The sequence below is a fragment of the Gorilla gorilla genome, chromosome 10 (genome assembly GCF_029281585.2).
Source record: "Gorilla gorilla gorilla isolate KB3781 chromosome 10, NHGRI_mGorGor1-v2.1_pri, whole genome shotgun sequence".
NCBI lineage: Eukaryota > Metazoa > Chordata > Mammalia > Primates > Hominidae > Gorilla > Gorilla gorilla.
In genome coordinates, this window is record NC_073234.2 from 21772221 (window position 1) to 21788391 (window position 16171).

The 16171-nt window shown below is 49.2% G+C and overlaps 1 protein-coding gene across 1 annotated transcript in view; it reads right to left on the minus strand.

Moving 5' to 3' along the window:
* The window catches only part of VWF (von Willebrand factor), a 176120-nt gene extending 169363 nt beyond the window's left edge, over positions 1-6757 (minus strand). The window contains exons 1-3 of the mRNA XM_031016658.2: positions 6508-6757; positions 5229-5283; positions 3245-3409 (exon numbers count right to left, since the gene is read on the minus strand). Of these exons, the coding sequence (XP_030872518.2) occupies positions 3245-3409; positions 5229-5283 (220 nt within the window). The 5' untranslated portion in view covers positions 6508-6757. The remainder of the gene's footprint in view (positions 1-3244; positions 3410-5228; positions 5284-6507) is intronic.
* Positions 6758-16171: the final 9414 nt, after the last annotated feature.

The following is a 16171-nucleotide window of genomic DNA, read 5'->3' on the forward strand; positions in this document are numbered from 1 at the left end:
CCTGCTGGGGGCAGAGCCATCCAGTTTTGTGGGACGGAAACCGACCAGTGAGCACGAGTTGATGAGCCCAGTGCTGGACGGGTGGAATGGGCAAGAGGGCTTCCTGAAGGAGGCGACAGAGACAGCCCAGAGGCACCAGCACACGCTACATGTCCCCACCTGGGAGGGCTACCCTGACTTGGCGAGGGGTCTGGAGTTGGGCTCAAATAGGGGAAGGGAGCTTTTTCAACATGCTGACTTGGCTCTCTGAGCCCAGAACATGAACTCTGTGCCTGGGACTAAGGTATTAGTATGTGTTGTTTACCAGCCCGTCTCGGGGCAGGGAGTCCAGAGCAGAGCTGAACTAAGAGAGATTATGGAGTCCAGACAGCAATCCACCCCCCGACCCCCGCCCCCACCCCGGGCACTGCAGTGTCTCCATCAAAATCTTCCTCTGGTCACTTCTTTTTTTTTTTTTTTTGAGACAGAGTCTCACTCTGTGCCCAGGCTGGAGTGCAATGGCGCAATCTCGGCTCACCGCAACCTCCACCTCCCAGGTTCAAGTGATTCTTGTGCCTCAACCTCCCGAGCAGCTGGGATTACAGGCACCCACCACAACGCCTGGCTAATTTTTGTATTTTTAGTAGTGACGGGGTTTCATCATGTTGGCCAGGCTGGTCTTGAACTCCCAACCTCAGGTGATCCACCCCCCCTCGGCCTCCCAAAGTGCTGGGACTGCAAGCATGAGCCATTGCACCTGGCCTCCTCCGGTCACTTCTAACCCTCCATTCCCACTGACAACCCCAGAGCCATCACAGGTAGTGGTCTGTATCAGCTCTGCCGTGATTTATAAAATGGGAAAATCCACCTTAAATAAAATCTGGGGTCACCAAGGTAGGGAGGGCATGAGCCTTCAGCTTCCCAGGGGCAGGGGTTCAGGGGTTCTCTCCAGCTGCTCTTCCAGCTCCTCCGCAGCTGCAGCCTGTGAAGCAAGTTGGGACCCTCACGGTTGGTGTTGAGGATTACTTTCTTGATTTGTCATGCCCTGGGGCGCCTCTGGCCTTTTCACTACCTCCCTGGTTACCACAGCCAAGGCCTCTCTACCACCTCCTACCTCTCTCCTCTTCAGGACCATCTTGGCAAAAAACCAGTTTCCTCTCACCACTTCCCTGCTGCACAAGACCCTATACTAGTTCCTCACAGCCTGCGGAATCGACTCAAATTCCCCATCAGACTCCAAGACCCTACACTGCAGCCTCACCCGATGGTACAGCCTCCCAGCCTACTCTCCTCCAGTCCCGCACCCTCAAAGTCTGGTTACCCACTCTAAGAGCAGCAGCAGCAGCTGGGAAATTGTTAGAAATGAAATTTTCAGGCCCCCTTCCAGATCTACTGAGTCAGAACTCCAGGGGCAGGGCCCAGTGATCTGTTTGTCACAGCCCTCCGGGTGGTCCTGATGCAGCCTGGAGTTTGGCAACTGCTGCTCCAGCCACACTGACCTCCCCAGGGCTCCATGTCAGGAGTACATGCCCCTTCCAGCCTCCCCACTTCTCATGCTGTCCCCACCACATGCAGCACCCTCCCCTGTCTTCTCTGGCCAATCAAAGCTCCTTCCCCAGGGCTCCTCACACACACTCTGTAAACATCTTCAGGCCAGGCGTGGTGGCTCATGCCTGTAATCCCAGCACTTTGGGAAGCCGAGGCGGGTGGATCACCTGAGGTCAGGAGTTCGAGACCAGCCTGGCCAATATGGTGAAACCCTGGCTCTACTAAAAATACAAAAATTAGCCAAGCATGGTGGCACCTGTAATCCCAGCTACTTGGGAGGCTGAGGCAGGAGAATTGCTTGAACCCGGGAGGCGGAGGTTGCAGCGAGCCAAGATCGCACCACTCACTGCACTCCAGCCTGGGCAACAGAGCAAGACTCCGTCTCAAAAATAAATAAATAACTACATAATCTTCAGCACAACACAGAACTCGGTGAGCTAAGCACCAGGAAACACAGATGAGTGAGACATGCTCCTTGTCCCTGAGGAGCTCATGGAGGAGTGGGAAGGATGGCAGTGCCCAGAAGTCATATGTGATAAGTTTCCCAGCAGAGTCAGGGCAGGTAGCAAAGATGGCCTCAGGGAGACAGCAGGAATGCGGGGAGCTCATAGCTCTAGCCAGGTGCTAGACAGAGCCTAGCCCAGTGCTGGGCACACGGAGGACCCTGCGTCAGTCCCCGCTGACTGATGGAGCAATGACCCCAGGAGCCCTACAGCCCAGATCTCAGGTAAGTGTCCAGGTGTTGCCAAAGACTCCCTCCTTGACCAAACTTGAGTGGGGCACTTCTGAGCCCTCTTCTAGATTAAGCCCTGGCCTTGGGCTATGTCCTTGGCCTGCTCAGTCCAGTTTTTTGTTTTTTGTGGTTTTTTTTTTTTTTTTTTTTGAGATGGAGTCTCGCTCTGTTGCCCAGGCTGGAGTGTATCTCAGCTCACTGCAACGAGGTTCAAGCGATTCTCCTGCCTCAGCCTCCCAAGTAGCTGGGATTACAGGCACACACCACCACACCCGGCTAATTTTTGTATTTTTAGTAGAGATGGGGTTTCACCATATTGGCCAGGCTGGTCTCAAACTCTTGACCTCAGATGATCCACCCACCTTGGCCTCCCAAAGTACTGGGATTACAGGCATGAGCCACCGTGCCTGGCCTCAGCTCCACCTTTTATTGTCTGTCAGGCCTTGGAAGGATCATGCAACCTTCATGAGCCTTGGTTCTCCATTGGTAAAACTGGGATGACTACAGCTACATCCCAGGGCTGTTGTGGGGATGCAGGGACATGGCAGGGACAGTACCAGCCCTTCTGCAGGAATACAGGAAGTCCTCAGCATAAGCTGATGTTCTGATCCACAGGCCACCAAGAAAACAACAACGAGTCTTCCCTTTGGCAAGGAGTTTTACACGTTCCAAAGCACCTTCTCTAGTTCATCATTCGCCTTGATGCTGTGGAGTTCCCAGGGCATCGCCTGGACCCAGAGCAACGGACACAGTGGACTACCAAAGATGAAGACTCTCTTCATCCATCCCACCCGGCTCCCGTGGGGAGAGACCCGGGGAAAGCCAAGAGGGGCTACGTGTCACAGAAAGGCTGTTCCTCTCCTTGTTCTCAGCAGTGACCTTTCCACTCAGACACGGTCCCGAGAGCAGGAATCCTCCCCCACACCAGGGCTGAGCTCAGCCAGCCCTCCCTCTGAAGTCCTCCCTGCAGTGCCCAGAACTCACCAATAATCGAGAAGGAGCGTTTCTGGCAGCCCCCTGCCAGGAGGTAACTGCAGTATCCCGCAAAGCTGTACATGCTCCCATCAAAGGTGTTGACGAAGTCATTTCCGAAGAGGCTGCATCGGGCCATGGATGACCTGCCGCGAGTTCCTTCTGCACAAAGGGTCCCTGGAGGGAGAGGCCACAGGTTGGGCTGGTGATCTCAGGCCACAACTGGGACCATCAGCTCAAACCTCTCTGGCCTCGTAGAAATTAGACTGCCTCTGATAGAAACTGGGCTGTGGGGAGGTATTTTCCATCCTAAATGAGACTAAAGCTGTTGCTTTCAGCTCCCAGATATGACCCCAGACTCACAGCAATAACTAAGGAACAGTTTTTCAGGAAATCCATTAGTTTCAATGACATTTACTTACTGATTTAAAATGTCATCATGTCCATTATTAAAAATTTGGGGCATACAGAAGAAAACACAAAGAAGCTGGCCGGGCGCAGTGGCTCACGCCTATAATCCCAGCACTTTGGGAGGCCGAGGTGGGCAGATCACCTGAGGTCAGGAATTCAAGACCAGCCTGCCCAACATGGCGAAACCCTGTCTCTACTAAAAATACAAAAACTAGCCGGGTGCAGTGGTGGGCGCCTGTAATCCCAGCTACTGGTGAGGCTGAGGCAGGAGAATCACTTGGGCCCGGGAGGCAGAGGTTGCAGGGAGCCAAGATCACACCACTGCACTCTAGACTGGGCGACAGAGCGAGACTCTGTCTCGAAAAAAGAAAGAAAAAGAAAAGAAAACACAAAGAAGTTAAAACCATCTGTAACCCAACATTCAGCGATGATTAGAGTTAACATTTCAATGTTCATCTTTCCATTTTGTTGTATAGCATATATACAGCTGTGGGTTTTTTATAAATTGGTGACCACCTTGTGCAAACTACCTATAACCTCTGTTTATTTCTCAATAGATTGTAAACAATTAGTCATGCTAGTGTATATACTTCCAATATGCGGTTTTTAGTGGCTGCATTATATTTTGCATCTGAATGTCTATAGTATAGCCCTCTATTGTTAGGTTTCTAGCATTTTTCCATATGTTTTAATATTATAAATAGATTGCAGTGAGCATCTTTGTACATAAATCTACTAGCATGTCTTGGGCAGGTTAAATTTTAAACAGATCAGACTGTGTGCCTGACACATAGACTCTCTGAAGTGTGAACTCCTCCGGTGTCACAGCCTAACTCCTTCACTGACTATGGGTGTGTGTGTGTGCCTGTGTGTGTGTGTGTCGGCAGGTGGGGAAATACGGCAGTGAATCTCTAAGTGTTCTGGGTTCCCCGGCAAAAGACCCACCTAGTAGGAAGATGCAGAGAGTGTGACAAGTGTGTATTTTTTTTCCCAGACTCACCTGTGGGCAGTAGCTGGATGCTGCTGACCTGAGAGATCTAAGTGGAAAGTGCCCAAGGTCAAAAGTCCCCTCCCGCCATTTGCAGACTCAGAATCTTAGCAAGGGAAGGGCAGCAGTGTGATGCAGTGCAGTGGAAAGGGTGTTGGCCTGGAACCCAGGAAGACTGACCTCTGATTTTGGCTCTAGGAGACTTTGGAGCAGTCATTTCTCCTCTCTGACCCTCAGTCTCTTCATTGTACCATGGGAGGTTCAACTAGGTGACCTCCACAATGTCATCTAAAACTAATAATCCATCCAAGTCTTGGATTCCTTCCTCCTCATCCTGTGCCTCCATAATATAGGACAGTTCTGTGCCACCTTTATGCTTCTTAATTCCCCAACAGGAGATGGCATTTGCAGGCACCTGGTCTCTGGAATACAAGTCAAGGGTGGGAACTCCGCAGAACCTTCACAGGAGGCAACCAACAGCCTAAGTTAGGGCTGGGCACACAGGTGAGCTCCAGACACACCTGCTGATTCCCAGAAAGGTGTCACTCCAGATGGCCCTGGGGCAGGAATGAGAAATGAAGGCCCTTTTGTACCTACCTGGCAAAATGAGGGCCAGAGCAAGCAGCACCCCGGCAACTCTGGCAGGAATCATCTGCAAAGAAGCAAGAGACGTGAGCTGGTCATTGCTGCCCAGGTAGGTGGCTGCTGGTGTGGCGACTGTCAGGGCATGCAGTAGCAAAAACATTTCTTTAAAGCAGGAGAAAAGATTGATCCTCGTGACCCCCTTTTCCCCTTCGAACATGGACTTCTGGCCCCCCAAAAAACCCCTGGCCAGTGCCAGGCCCAAGGGTAACAATCGCTGTGAGCTGGGACCTGTGGGCACCTTTCCACAGACAGCAGTCCCAGGCCCAAGACAGGAGGAAAACACTGCCTTCCCTCCAGGCCCGCTGGGCCTCACGTCCCTGCCTCCTGAAGCAGCTGGGAGCTAACACACACCTCATTCCTTCCTGCCTCTGCATCCAAACTGGCGAGCAGGAACCGTCTTACACTTGTGTGCCCACCACAGCAGCCCAGACATAGAGAATGCTCAGGAACCACCAACTTGACGGTTTGCTTGTTGGCCCCTGACCCTGTACCACAAGTGCCTTCACAAGAGCAAAGGCTGTCTCCCTTGCCTCCAACCCCTGCACCTGGCAAGATGCTTAGCACCCAGGAGATGCCCAGCAAATGTTTGCCGAGTTCATCTGAAAAAATGGACAGGAGTCCAGCAGCCCTGGATGCAGGCAGACTTCCCCACTGTGGGACCCCCAAGAGAGGGACAATTAATCCTGGCTGGCAGAGCGTACCCCAAGTCCCTTAGAGCCCCTGCTGTAGCCTCTCTCCTCGGGAAAAGTTGTTAAATGAAGTGCAGAATCTGCTGCCTGAGATTCACTGGGGGTGACTCCCTTCCTACCTAAGGTCCCATCCAGCCAAAGGTGAAATCAAGCCAATCTGTGATATATCTGTGGAAGGAACACTGAGATGTCAGATACTGCCAGGTCTTGGTCTCCAAGCAGGTGTCCCCTCCCAGTCCTAACACGCAGGTACATTCAGCTGCTCCCAGGTTCTCAGAGGTGAGGGCAAACTTCATTCCAACTCATTTGAGTGAAGTACTATCAAACAGTAAAACCCACTGCATGAAGAAAAGCAGCCCCAGGACCCTCAGAGGCAAGTGGAGGAGGGAGTATTAGGATCATCCCTGGCTGAATTGAATTGCCCCTCCAAACAAAGCCCTTCTAGTCCAGCGACAGAGAACTCCAGCTCCCCAGGAGCAGGGCTCAGTCAGTCCTGCATCTTCCTCCCACAACTGAGCCAGCTCTCCTTCCAAAGGCCATACCTTCCCCTGCAAATGAGGGCTGCGGGTATCTCCAAGGTCCCTGGGAAACTCAGCTGCTGGACAATGGTGCCGCCCACCCTAGGCCATGCTCTCAGCTGCTGCAAAGGCTCAATCAGGTCTGCTACAGCTCCGGACTGTCTTGCTGTTATGTAGCCCAGGGGCTGTGGAGTCCCCACTGCTGGGGGAGATAAAGGCCAAGCTGTGACATCCACCAACCACCCTCCCTTTCCCACCACAATAGCTGTGAGCTGCCACAACAGGGGATTGGCCTCCTTTTAATTACCAAAAGGAAACAATGAAAGGAAATGGTATTAGAAGTACCTCCAAGCTGATAAAGCTTTGTAGAGTTTGGAGGGAGACCTCCTGGCAGCTGCCTTAATTAACTGCCTTGCCCTCCCCAAACACCCCCTATCCCTACACCCCCACACTTGATCCCTGGTCTTCCTAGAGTGCCCCACCTGTGTGGGATAACCAGGAATGCTGGTTGTCTCAGGGCAAGCTGATACAGGCCAGGGGGAATCACAGTAGAACAACACAGCTTCCTGATCCAGCTTCCAGGGCTGGACTCCAGGGAAGTTGAGAAAAACACCTCAACCTGAGCCAATTTTGCTGCTGTGTTTGGAGGAAGGGGAGCACTAACACTTCCTATGCACCCCAGGTATGAAGGATCCGGTCCTGGCCCTGACAAAAACAGTCCATTTGGATCCTGGCCAGGGTTGAATGGATGGGTTAAAGATGAAGGTCTTGGCCGCAAGCCTAGGCCTTTGTAAAATGGGGAAGGTGGGGAGTGATGGTTTGAGTCTAATACTTCTACTGTTGCTACATTCTAATAATTCTAATTCTCAAGGACATTTCCACCCACTTCTGGTACCCTGATCTTACACACACACACACACACACACACACACACACACACACACACAATTCTTCTTCCCAGCCTCCCATTCCCAAAAGCCTAATTCTCAACACCATCTGCTAAACTAATTCCTACCAAAATAAGTAACTGATGCAATGGGCAGGGGTGCGGGGAAGATGACTCTCGTGCTGGGATTCCAGGCACTGAGACGAGCACCCTGAGGCATGTCTGGGTGTGGAAGACCTCCTCACTGCTTCTCCATGATACCTCCTGCCCTAAGACTTTGAGAAACCACTAGGTTCCAACCTCCTCCCTTCCCACATACCTCGCACTCCGCTACTCCCTTTACCGCCCCAGGAGAGGAAGATGCACACTCTCAAGGAAGAAAAATGGCACAAGAGGCAGAATCAGCAAGAGACAGTAGAAAAGGCCATTGGGGGGCCGGGCACGGTGGCCCACGCCTGTAATCCCAGCACTTTGGGAGGCCGAGGTGGGCGGATCACGAGGTCAAGGGATCAAGACCATCCTGGGTAACAGGGTGAAACCCCGTCTCTACTAAAAACACAAAAAATTAGCCAGGCGTTGTGGCGGGTGCCTGTAGTCCCAGCTACTCGGGAGGCTGAGGCAGGAAAATGGCGTGAACCCGGGAGGCGGAGCTTGCACTGAGCCGAGATCGCGCCACTGCACTCCAGCCTGGGCGACAGAGAGACTCCGTCTCAAGAAAAAAAAAAAAAAAAAAAGACAAAGGCCATCGGGATTTCCACTTCCAGCTCTTATTTAAAAAAACTAAATAACTAATCTGAAAACCCTTTCATTACAAAATACCTTTAAATGCTGTGCTAAATACAACAAATGTTCTTTAAATCCACAGTTGATCTGGGAGGAAAGTAAGGAATATCTTAAAGGGTCAATGAGGAAGAGGAGCCTAAATGAGCATGAGGCAGGGTAGGCCCATGGATGGCCTAGCGTAGGCCAGTCTGGGAACCCTCCAGACTGGAGGCCGCACATTACAAGAATGGGCAGTGCAGCTACGGGCCTGACCCAGAGGGAGAACTAGAACGGAGATCCCTGCAAAAGCTGAAAGTTTGAAGGGAAACGTCTTCCAAACAGTGGACCAGGAAAAAAATCCATCCCCCAACCTAGAAGATAAGGAAGTTTGCCTGTCTCCACTTGTTTTGGGGTGGGGTGGGGGGGGAATTAAGTCTTTCTTTAGAATATTCTTTTCTTTTTTTTTTTTTTTTTGAGATGGAGTCTCGCACTGTCCGCTGGGCTGGAGTGCAGTGACACAATCATGGCTCACTGCAACCTCTGCCTCCCAGCTTCAAGCAATTCTCCTGCCTCAGCCTCCCAAGTAGCTGGGATTACAGGCACACACCACTACACCCAGCTAATTTTTTGTATTTTTAGTAGAGACGGGGTTCCACTATGTTAGCCAAGCTGGTCTCAAACTCCTGACCTCGTGATCTGCCCACCTCGGCCTCCCAAAGTTCTGGGATTACAGGCGTGAGCCACCACGCCCAGCCTAGAATTTTCATCCTTTGCACTCATGCAAATAAAGCTCTCTTGACGATGAATTCAAAATCACAAATTTTTCAACACTTGAGAAAACAATCTACCATGAGCAAGAATTAAATCCCTAAGAATTTCAGATAATAAAATCATCAGAGAAAGATAAAAAGAAAAAAATGAGTGTTTAAAATTATAATAGAGGCTAGGCACGGTGGTTCATGTCTATAATCCTGGCACTTTGGGAGGCTGAGATGGGATAATCGCTTGAGACCAGGAGTTCAAGACCAGCCTGGGCAACACAGCAAGACCCTGTCTTTACGAAGAATAAACTTTTTTCAAGGCAGGGCACGGTGGCTCACGGTGGGTGGATCACAAGGTCAACAGATCAAGACCATCCTGGCCAATATGGTGAAACCCCATCTCTACTAAAAATACAAAAATCAGCTGGGCATGGTGGCACGCACCTGTAGTCCCAGCTACTCTGGAGGCTGAGGCAGGAGAATCGCTTGAACCCGGGAAGCAGAGGCTGCAGTGAACCAAGATCATGCCACAGCACTCCAGCCTGGTGACTGAGTGAGACTCTATTAAAAAAAAAAAAAAAAGAACAGAACAGGAGGAAAACTTAAAAAAGAACTTTAAGGCCAGACGTGGAGGCTCACACCTGTAATCCTAACACTTTGGGAGGCAGAGGCAAGAGGATTGTCTGTGCTCAGTAATTTGAGACTAGCCTACACAACACAGCAAGACCCCATCTCTACAAAAAATAAAAATAAAAAATTAGCTGGGCCTGGCGGTGCATGCCTGTGGTCACAGCTACTCAGGAGGCTGAGATAGGAGGGAGGACCCCTTGAGCCCAGGAGGTCGAGGTTGCAGTGAGCCATAATCGCGCACTCCAGCCTAGCCAATAGAGTGAGACACTGTCCCAAAAAAAAAAAAAAAAAAAAAGAACTTTAAGAAATGTATATAGTAAATTAATTGAAAAATTCAAAAACACCAGATATTTTTGGGGGAAAAAAAGCTGAAAAATGGTTCTAAAGAAATCACTCAAATATAGAGATGAAAAAATGGAAGAGCAGCCAGGCACAGTGGCTTATGCCTGTAATCCCAGCACTTTGGGAGCCCAAGTAAGGCAGATCACTTGAGGTCAGGAGTTCGAGACCAGCCTGGCCAACGTGTTGAAATCCCATCTCTACTAAAAATACAACTATTAGCCGTGCATGGTGGTGCATGCCTTTAATTCCAGCTATTCAAGAGGCTGGGGCAGGAGGATTGCTTGAACCCAGGAGGCAGAGGTTGCAGTGAGCCAAGATCACACCACTGCACTTTGGCCTGGGTGACAGAGTGAGACTCCATCTCAAAAAAAAAAAAAAAATGGAGGCAGAATTAAGAAACATGATAGAATTAGAAGATCCAAAGAGAAGTGCTGAGAGAAGAAGTCCATTTGTGGAGAATTCTATATGCAGTGTCTTAGTTTGAAGTCCCAGAAGCAGACCCTGAGTATTTTAGTGTAGATAATTGATTTGGGAGGACAGGAAGCATCGGCAGGGAAGTGGGAATGTGATACGGGGCAGGGAAAGCAGTCGATAAAAGATGTTTATTATGCCAGCCACCAAGTGGACAAGAAAGCTTCCTTCTGGAGGAAAGTCTGGGAAAATGTAAGATCCATGCCTCTGAATCTTCCCACTCTTGGGTCAGGGAGCAGGGGAGTTTCTACACTTACTCCTTCCTGTCAGTTATTGTCAAGGCTGCTTCAGGAGGCATTCAGCCCTCAACACTTCTGGCCCTCAGGCACGGAGGAGCAGACACTGGCAGTCTAGAAGAAACAGAGAGTTGGGGTTAGAGGGCCGTGGGAGGGGGACTGTAACATCTGGTCTACCTGTAAATTATTGTTCAGAGTTGAGGAAACATAGACTTTTTTTTTTTTTTCTGGAAAAACAGAGTGGGCTTAACATTAACAGTCCTTTCTGAAGAAACTACTAAAGAAGGAATTTCAGGGAGAAAAAACATTTTTTGTTATTGTTTTTGAGACAGGGTCTCTGTCACCCAGGGTGGAGTGCAGTGACACAGTCACAACTCACTGCAGCCTCAACCTTCTGGGCTCAAGCGATCCTCCCACCTCAGCCTCCCTAGGAGCTGGGACTATGGGCATGCACCACCATACCTGGCTAATTTTTGTATTTTTTTGTAGAGACAGGGTTTTGCCATGTTACCTAGGCTGGTCTCAAACTCCTAGAGCTCCTGGGCTCAAGCAGTCTTCCTGCCTCGGCCTCTCAAAGTGCTGGGATTACAGGTGTGAGCCACCTCGCCCTGACAGGAAGAAGAAAATTCAGCCTAGAAACAGGATGCCGAGAAAAGGTAAATAAATAAAATAGTAAATATGTGGGTAAACATGAGCAGGCAGTAATTATATAAAACAATAACAATGGTAATGATAAGTTGGAGAGTTATTAAAAATTAGAACCAAAATACCAGATAGCAATGACATGTAAGACAGGAGTGAAAGTGTATTAAGGTCCTTGTATGGCTCAGAAGGAAGAAAGAGGTCGTGATCACTTTAGACTTAGTTAAGGCTATACTGCATAGTAAGATTTTAAGGGAGGCTACTGAAAGAATAGAATTGAATGTATGTTTTCCAAACCTATCAGAAAAAAAACAAGAAATTTTTAAAAACTAGATTGATCTAGGAGAAAAATGGAAAAAGCAAGACAAATAGTATAAAATGTAAAATGCAACAGTACAAAAAATTCAAACAGATCAATAATAATAAAAAGGTAGAGATTATCAAATTGGATTTCTTTAAAAAGGCACACAATCCAGCAATGTTCAAGAGACAGTCCTAAAATATAAACACACAAAGACCGTAAGGAAAACAAAGGAGAGGCAAGTGATGGCCAAGGAAAAGCGTTTTATACCACTATCACACACACTGGACCTTAAGATCAAAGTCATCATTAGCACCAAAGAGTAGAAAAAGGTGATATAAAGATCAATGCACCAGGAAGATGGAATCTATAGATTTATGTGCACTTCATAATATAAGCTTAAAATTTATTTTAAAAAACGATTAAATTATAAAGCAGAAAAGCTTTCAGTTTTGTAAAAGTCAACAACACCCATTTATGGAAAACAAGTAAACAAAACACTTAAGTAACCTATAAAAAGAAGGGAAGGTCCTTGGCCTGAGACACAGAGCATATTTCATACTTATGGTAAAATGGAAGAAGCCACTTTCCCTTTAAAAACCAGAACGAGGCCAGGCGCGGTGGCTCACGCCTGTAATCCCAGCGTTTTGGGAGGCCGAGGCCTGTGGATCACGAGGTCAAAAGATTTAGACCATCCTGGCCAACATGGTGAAACCCCGTCTCTACTAAAAATAACAAAAATTAGCTGGGCATGCCGCTGGCGCGCGCCTGTAGTCCCAGCTTCTAGGGAGATTGACGCAGGATAATTACTTGAACATGCAAGCATGCTCTTTTTTTTTTTTTTTTTTTTTTTTTGAGACTGAGTCTCGCTCTGTAGCCAGGCTGGAGTGCAGTGGTGCGATCTCGGCTCACTGCAACCTCCGCCTCCCAGGTTCACGCCATTCTCCTGCCTCAGCCTCCTGAGTAGCTGGGACTACAGGTGCCTGCCACTACGCCCGGCTAATTTTTTTGTATTTTTAGTAACACGGGGTTTCGCCGCGTTAGCCAGGATGGTCTCGATCTCCTGACCTCGTGATCCACCCGCCTCAGCCTTCCAAAGTGCTGGGATTACAGGCGTGGGCCACCACACCCCGCCGACAAGCATGTTCAATGTCATCACTGCTAGTCAATATTGGATCAGATGCCCAGGCCAGCAAAGTAAGAGAAGAAGAAAAAATATGAGGTATGGAGCTTAGGAAAAAGCAAAATAGTTATTATTTGAAGATATGAATGTGTACATAGAAAAATTCAAAAGAATCTACCTAAGAGTTTAGAAGTTTGCCACAAGATTCCTTTTTAAAATCTATTATGTTCCCATATAGTTATAAAATACAATCTTTGAAGTGGCCCTATTAGTAAAGTAGCAATTACTGCAGATACTTAAGAATAAATAGAATAGGCCGGGCGCGGTGGCTCACACATATAATCCCAGCATTTTGGGAGGCCGAGGTGGGCGGATCACTTGAGGTCGGGAGTTTGTGACCAGCCTGGCCAACATGGTGAAACCCCGTCTCTACTAAAAATACAAAAAATTATCCAGGTGTGGTGGCGCATGCCTGTAATCCCATCTATTGGGGAGACTGAGGCAGGAGAATCGTTTGAACCAGACAGGCAGAGGTTGCAGTGAGCCTAGATCATGCCTGGACAACAAAGCAAGACTCTGTCTCAAAAAAAAAAAAAAAAAAACTGTCCAATATTATGGAGAAAATCATAAATCTTGTCCCAAGACATAAAAGAAAACCCAATGAAGAGACATGCTGTGTTCATATTTACTAAGTCACAATATTGTAAAGATGCCAAATATCCTCAGATGAATCAATAAATTAAATACAATTTCAATCCAACAGGGTTTTTCATATAATTAGACAAGCTGATCCTAAACTCCATATGGGAAGCAAAAGATCAAGAATAGTTAAAAACGCCTGTAGTTCCAGCTACTCGGGAGACTGAGGCAGGAGAATGGCGTGAACCCGGGAGGCGGAGCTTGCAGTGAGCCGAGATTGCGCCACTGCACTCCAGCCTGGGCGACAGAGGGAGACTCTTGTCTCAAAAAAAAAAAAAAGAATAGTTAAAAACAATTTCAAATGTGGCCGGGCGCGGTGGCTCAGGCCTGTAATCCCAGCACTTTGGGAGGCCAAGGAGGGCAGATCACCTGAGGTCAGGAGTTCAAAACCAGCCTGACCAACATGAAGAAACCCTGTCTCTACTAACAATACAAAATTAGCCGGACGTGGTGGTGCATGCCTGTAATCCCAGCTACCCAGGAGATTGAGACCATCCTAACACGGTGAAACCCTGTCTCTACTAAAAATATAAAAAATTATCCGGGTGTGGTGGTGGGCGCCTGTAGTCCCAGCTACTGGGGAGGCTGAGGCAGGAGAAGGGTGTGAACCCGGGAGGCGGAGCTTGCAGTCAGCCCAGATTGTGCCACTGCACTCCAGCCTGGGCAACAGAGCAAGACTCCGTATCAAAACAAAAATAGAAAAAGAAATGGACAAACAACCCAGTGGCAATAGAGAGTGATATGGAAAGACAACCTACAGAAAAGGAGGAAACGCAGTTGGCCAGTAAACATACCAAAACCAGGTCAGGCATGATGGCTCACGCCTGGTAATCCCAGCACTTTGGGAGGCTTAAGCGGCAGGATCACGGGAGGTCAGAAGTTTGAGACCAGCCTGACCAACACGGTGAAACACCTGGTAAAAATACAAAAATTAACCAGGCGTGGTGGCGCACCTGTAGTCCTGAGAGGTGACAGCCTGCTGGCAGCCCTCCCAGGCTCTGGGCGCCTCCTCGGCCTTGGCGCCCACTCTGGCCGCACTTGAGGAGCCCCCCCTTCAACCCGCCGCTGCGCTGTGGAAGCCCCTTTCTGGGCTGGCCAAGGCTGGAGCCGGCTCCCTCAGCTTGCAGGGAGGTGTGGAGGGAGAGGCGCGGGCGGGAACCGGGGCTGCGCAGCGGCGCTTGCGGGCCAGCGCGAGTTCCGGGTGGGCGTGGGCTCAGCGGGCCCCCCACTCGGAGCGGCCGGCCAGCCGCGGGCAGTGAGGGGCTTAGCACCTGGGCCAGCAGGTGCTGTGTTCGATTTCTCGCCAGGCCTTAGCTGCCTCCCCGGAGCGCTGCCCCCTGCTCCAGGGCGCCAGGTCCCATCGACCGCCCAAGAGCTGAGAAGTGCCGGCGCACCGCGCGGGACTGGCAGGCAGCTCCACCTGCAGCCCCAGTACGGGACCCAGTGGGTGAAACCAGCTGGGCTCCTGAGTGTGGTGGGGACTTGAAGAACCTTTTTGTCTAGCTAAGGGATTGAGAATACACCAATCAGCACTCTGTCTAGCTCAAGGTTTGTGAATGCACCAATCAGCACTCTGTGTCTAGCTGAACCGGTGGGGACTTGGAGTACCCTTATGTCTAGCTAAGGGATTGTAAATACACCAATCAGCACTTTGTATCTAGCTCACAGTTTGTAAACACACCAATAAGCACCCTGTGTCTAGCTCAGGGTTTGTGAATGCACCAATTGGCACTCGGTATCTAGTTAATCAGGTGGGGCCTTAGAGAATCTTTATGTCTAGCTAAGGGATTATGAATGCACCAATCAGCACTCTGTATCTAGCTCAAGGTTTGTAAAAGCACCAATCAGCACTCTGTATCTAGCTCAGGGTTTGTAAATACACCAATCCACACTCTGTATCTAGCTAATCTAGTGGGGACATGGAGAACTTTTGTGTCTAGCTCAGGGATTGTAAATGCACCAATCAGCACCCTGTCAAAACTGACCAATCAGCTCTCTGTAAAACAGACCAATCGGCTCTCTGTAAAATGGACCAATCAGCAGGATGTGGGTGGGGCCAGATAAGAGAATAAAAGCAGGCTGCCAGCGCCAGCAGTGGCAATCCACTGGGCTCTTTTCCCACCTTGTGGATGCTTTGATCTCTGTAATAGATTTTAATGTCGGTTATTCTTTGGGATCATGTTGCCTTTATGGGTTGTAATACTCACGGCAAAGATGTGTAGTTTCAGTTCTGAAAATGTGGAAACCATGAACCCACGAGGAGGAACGAACAACTCCGGATGCGCTGCCTTAAGAGCTGCAACAGTCAACAGCGAAGGTTTGCAGCTTTATTGCTGAGTCAGCAAGACCGCGAACCCACCAAAAGGAGGAAACTCCTAACACATTGGAACATCAGAAGGAACAAACTTGGGATGCGCTGCCCTTAAGAACTGTAACAATCACCGCGAGGGTCTGTGGCTTTATTCTTGAAGTCAGCCAGACCGAGAACCCACGAATTCTGGACGCAATCTCGGCTACTCGGGAGACTGAGGCAGGAGAATCACTTGAACCTATAAGGCAGAGGTCATAGCGAGTCAACATCACACCATTGCACTCCAGCTTGAGAGCAAGAGCAAAACACCATCTTAAAAAGAAAAAAAACCCCAAAACCTGTTCAACTTTGCTGGTCATCAGGGAAATCTAAAATAAAATCACAATTAGTTACCCACTTTTCAGAATGGCAGGGAGGGGCTCCTGAAATTCCTATATGTTGCTGAGAACAAGAGGTAAAGCACTTTGGAGAAAGTGTGGAAATACCTATAAAATGTAAGGATGCTCCTCCCCACAGTCCTGCGA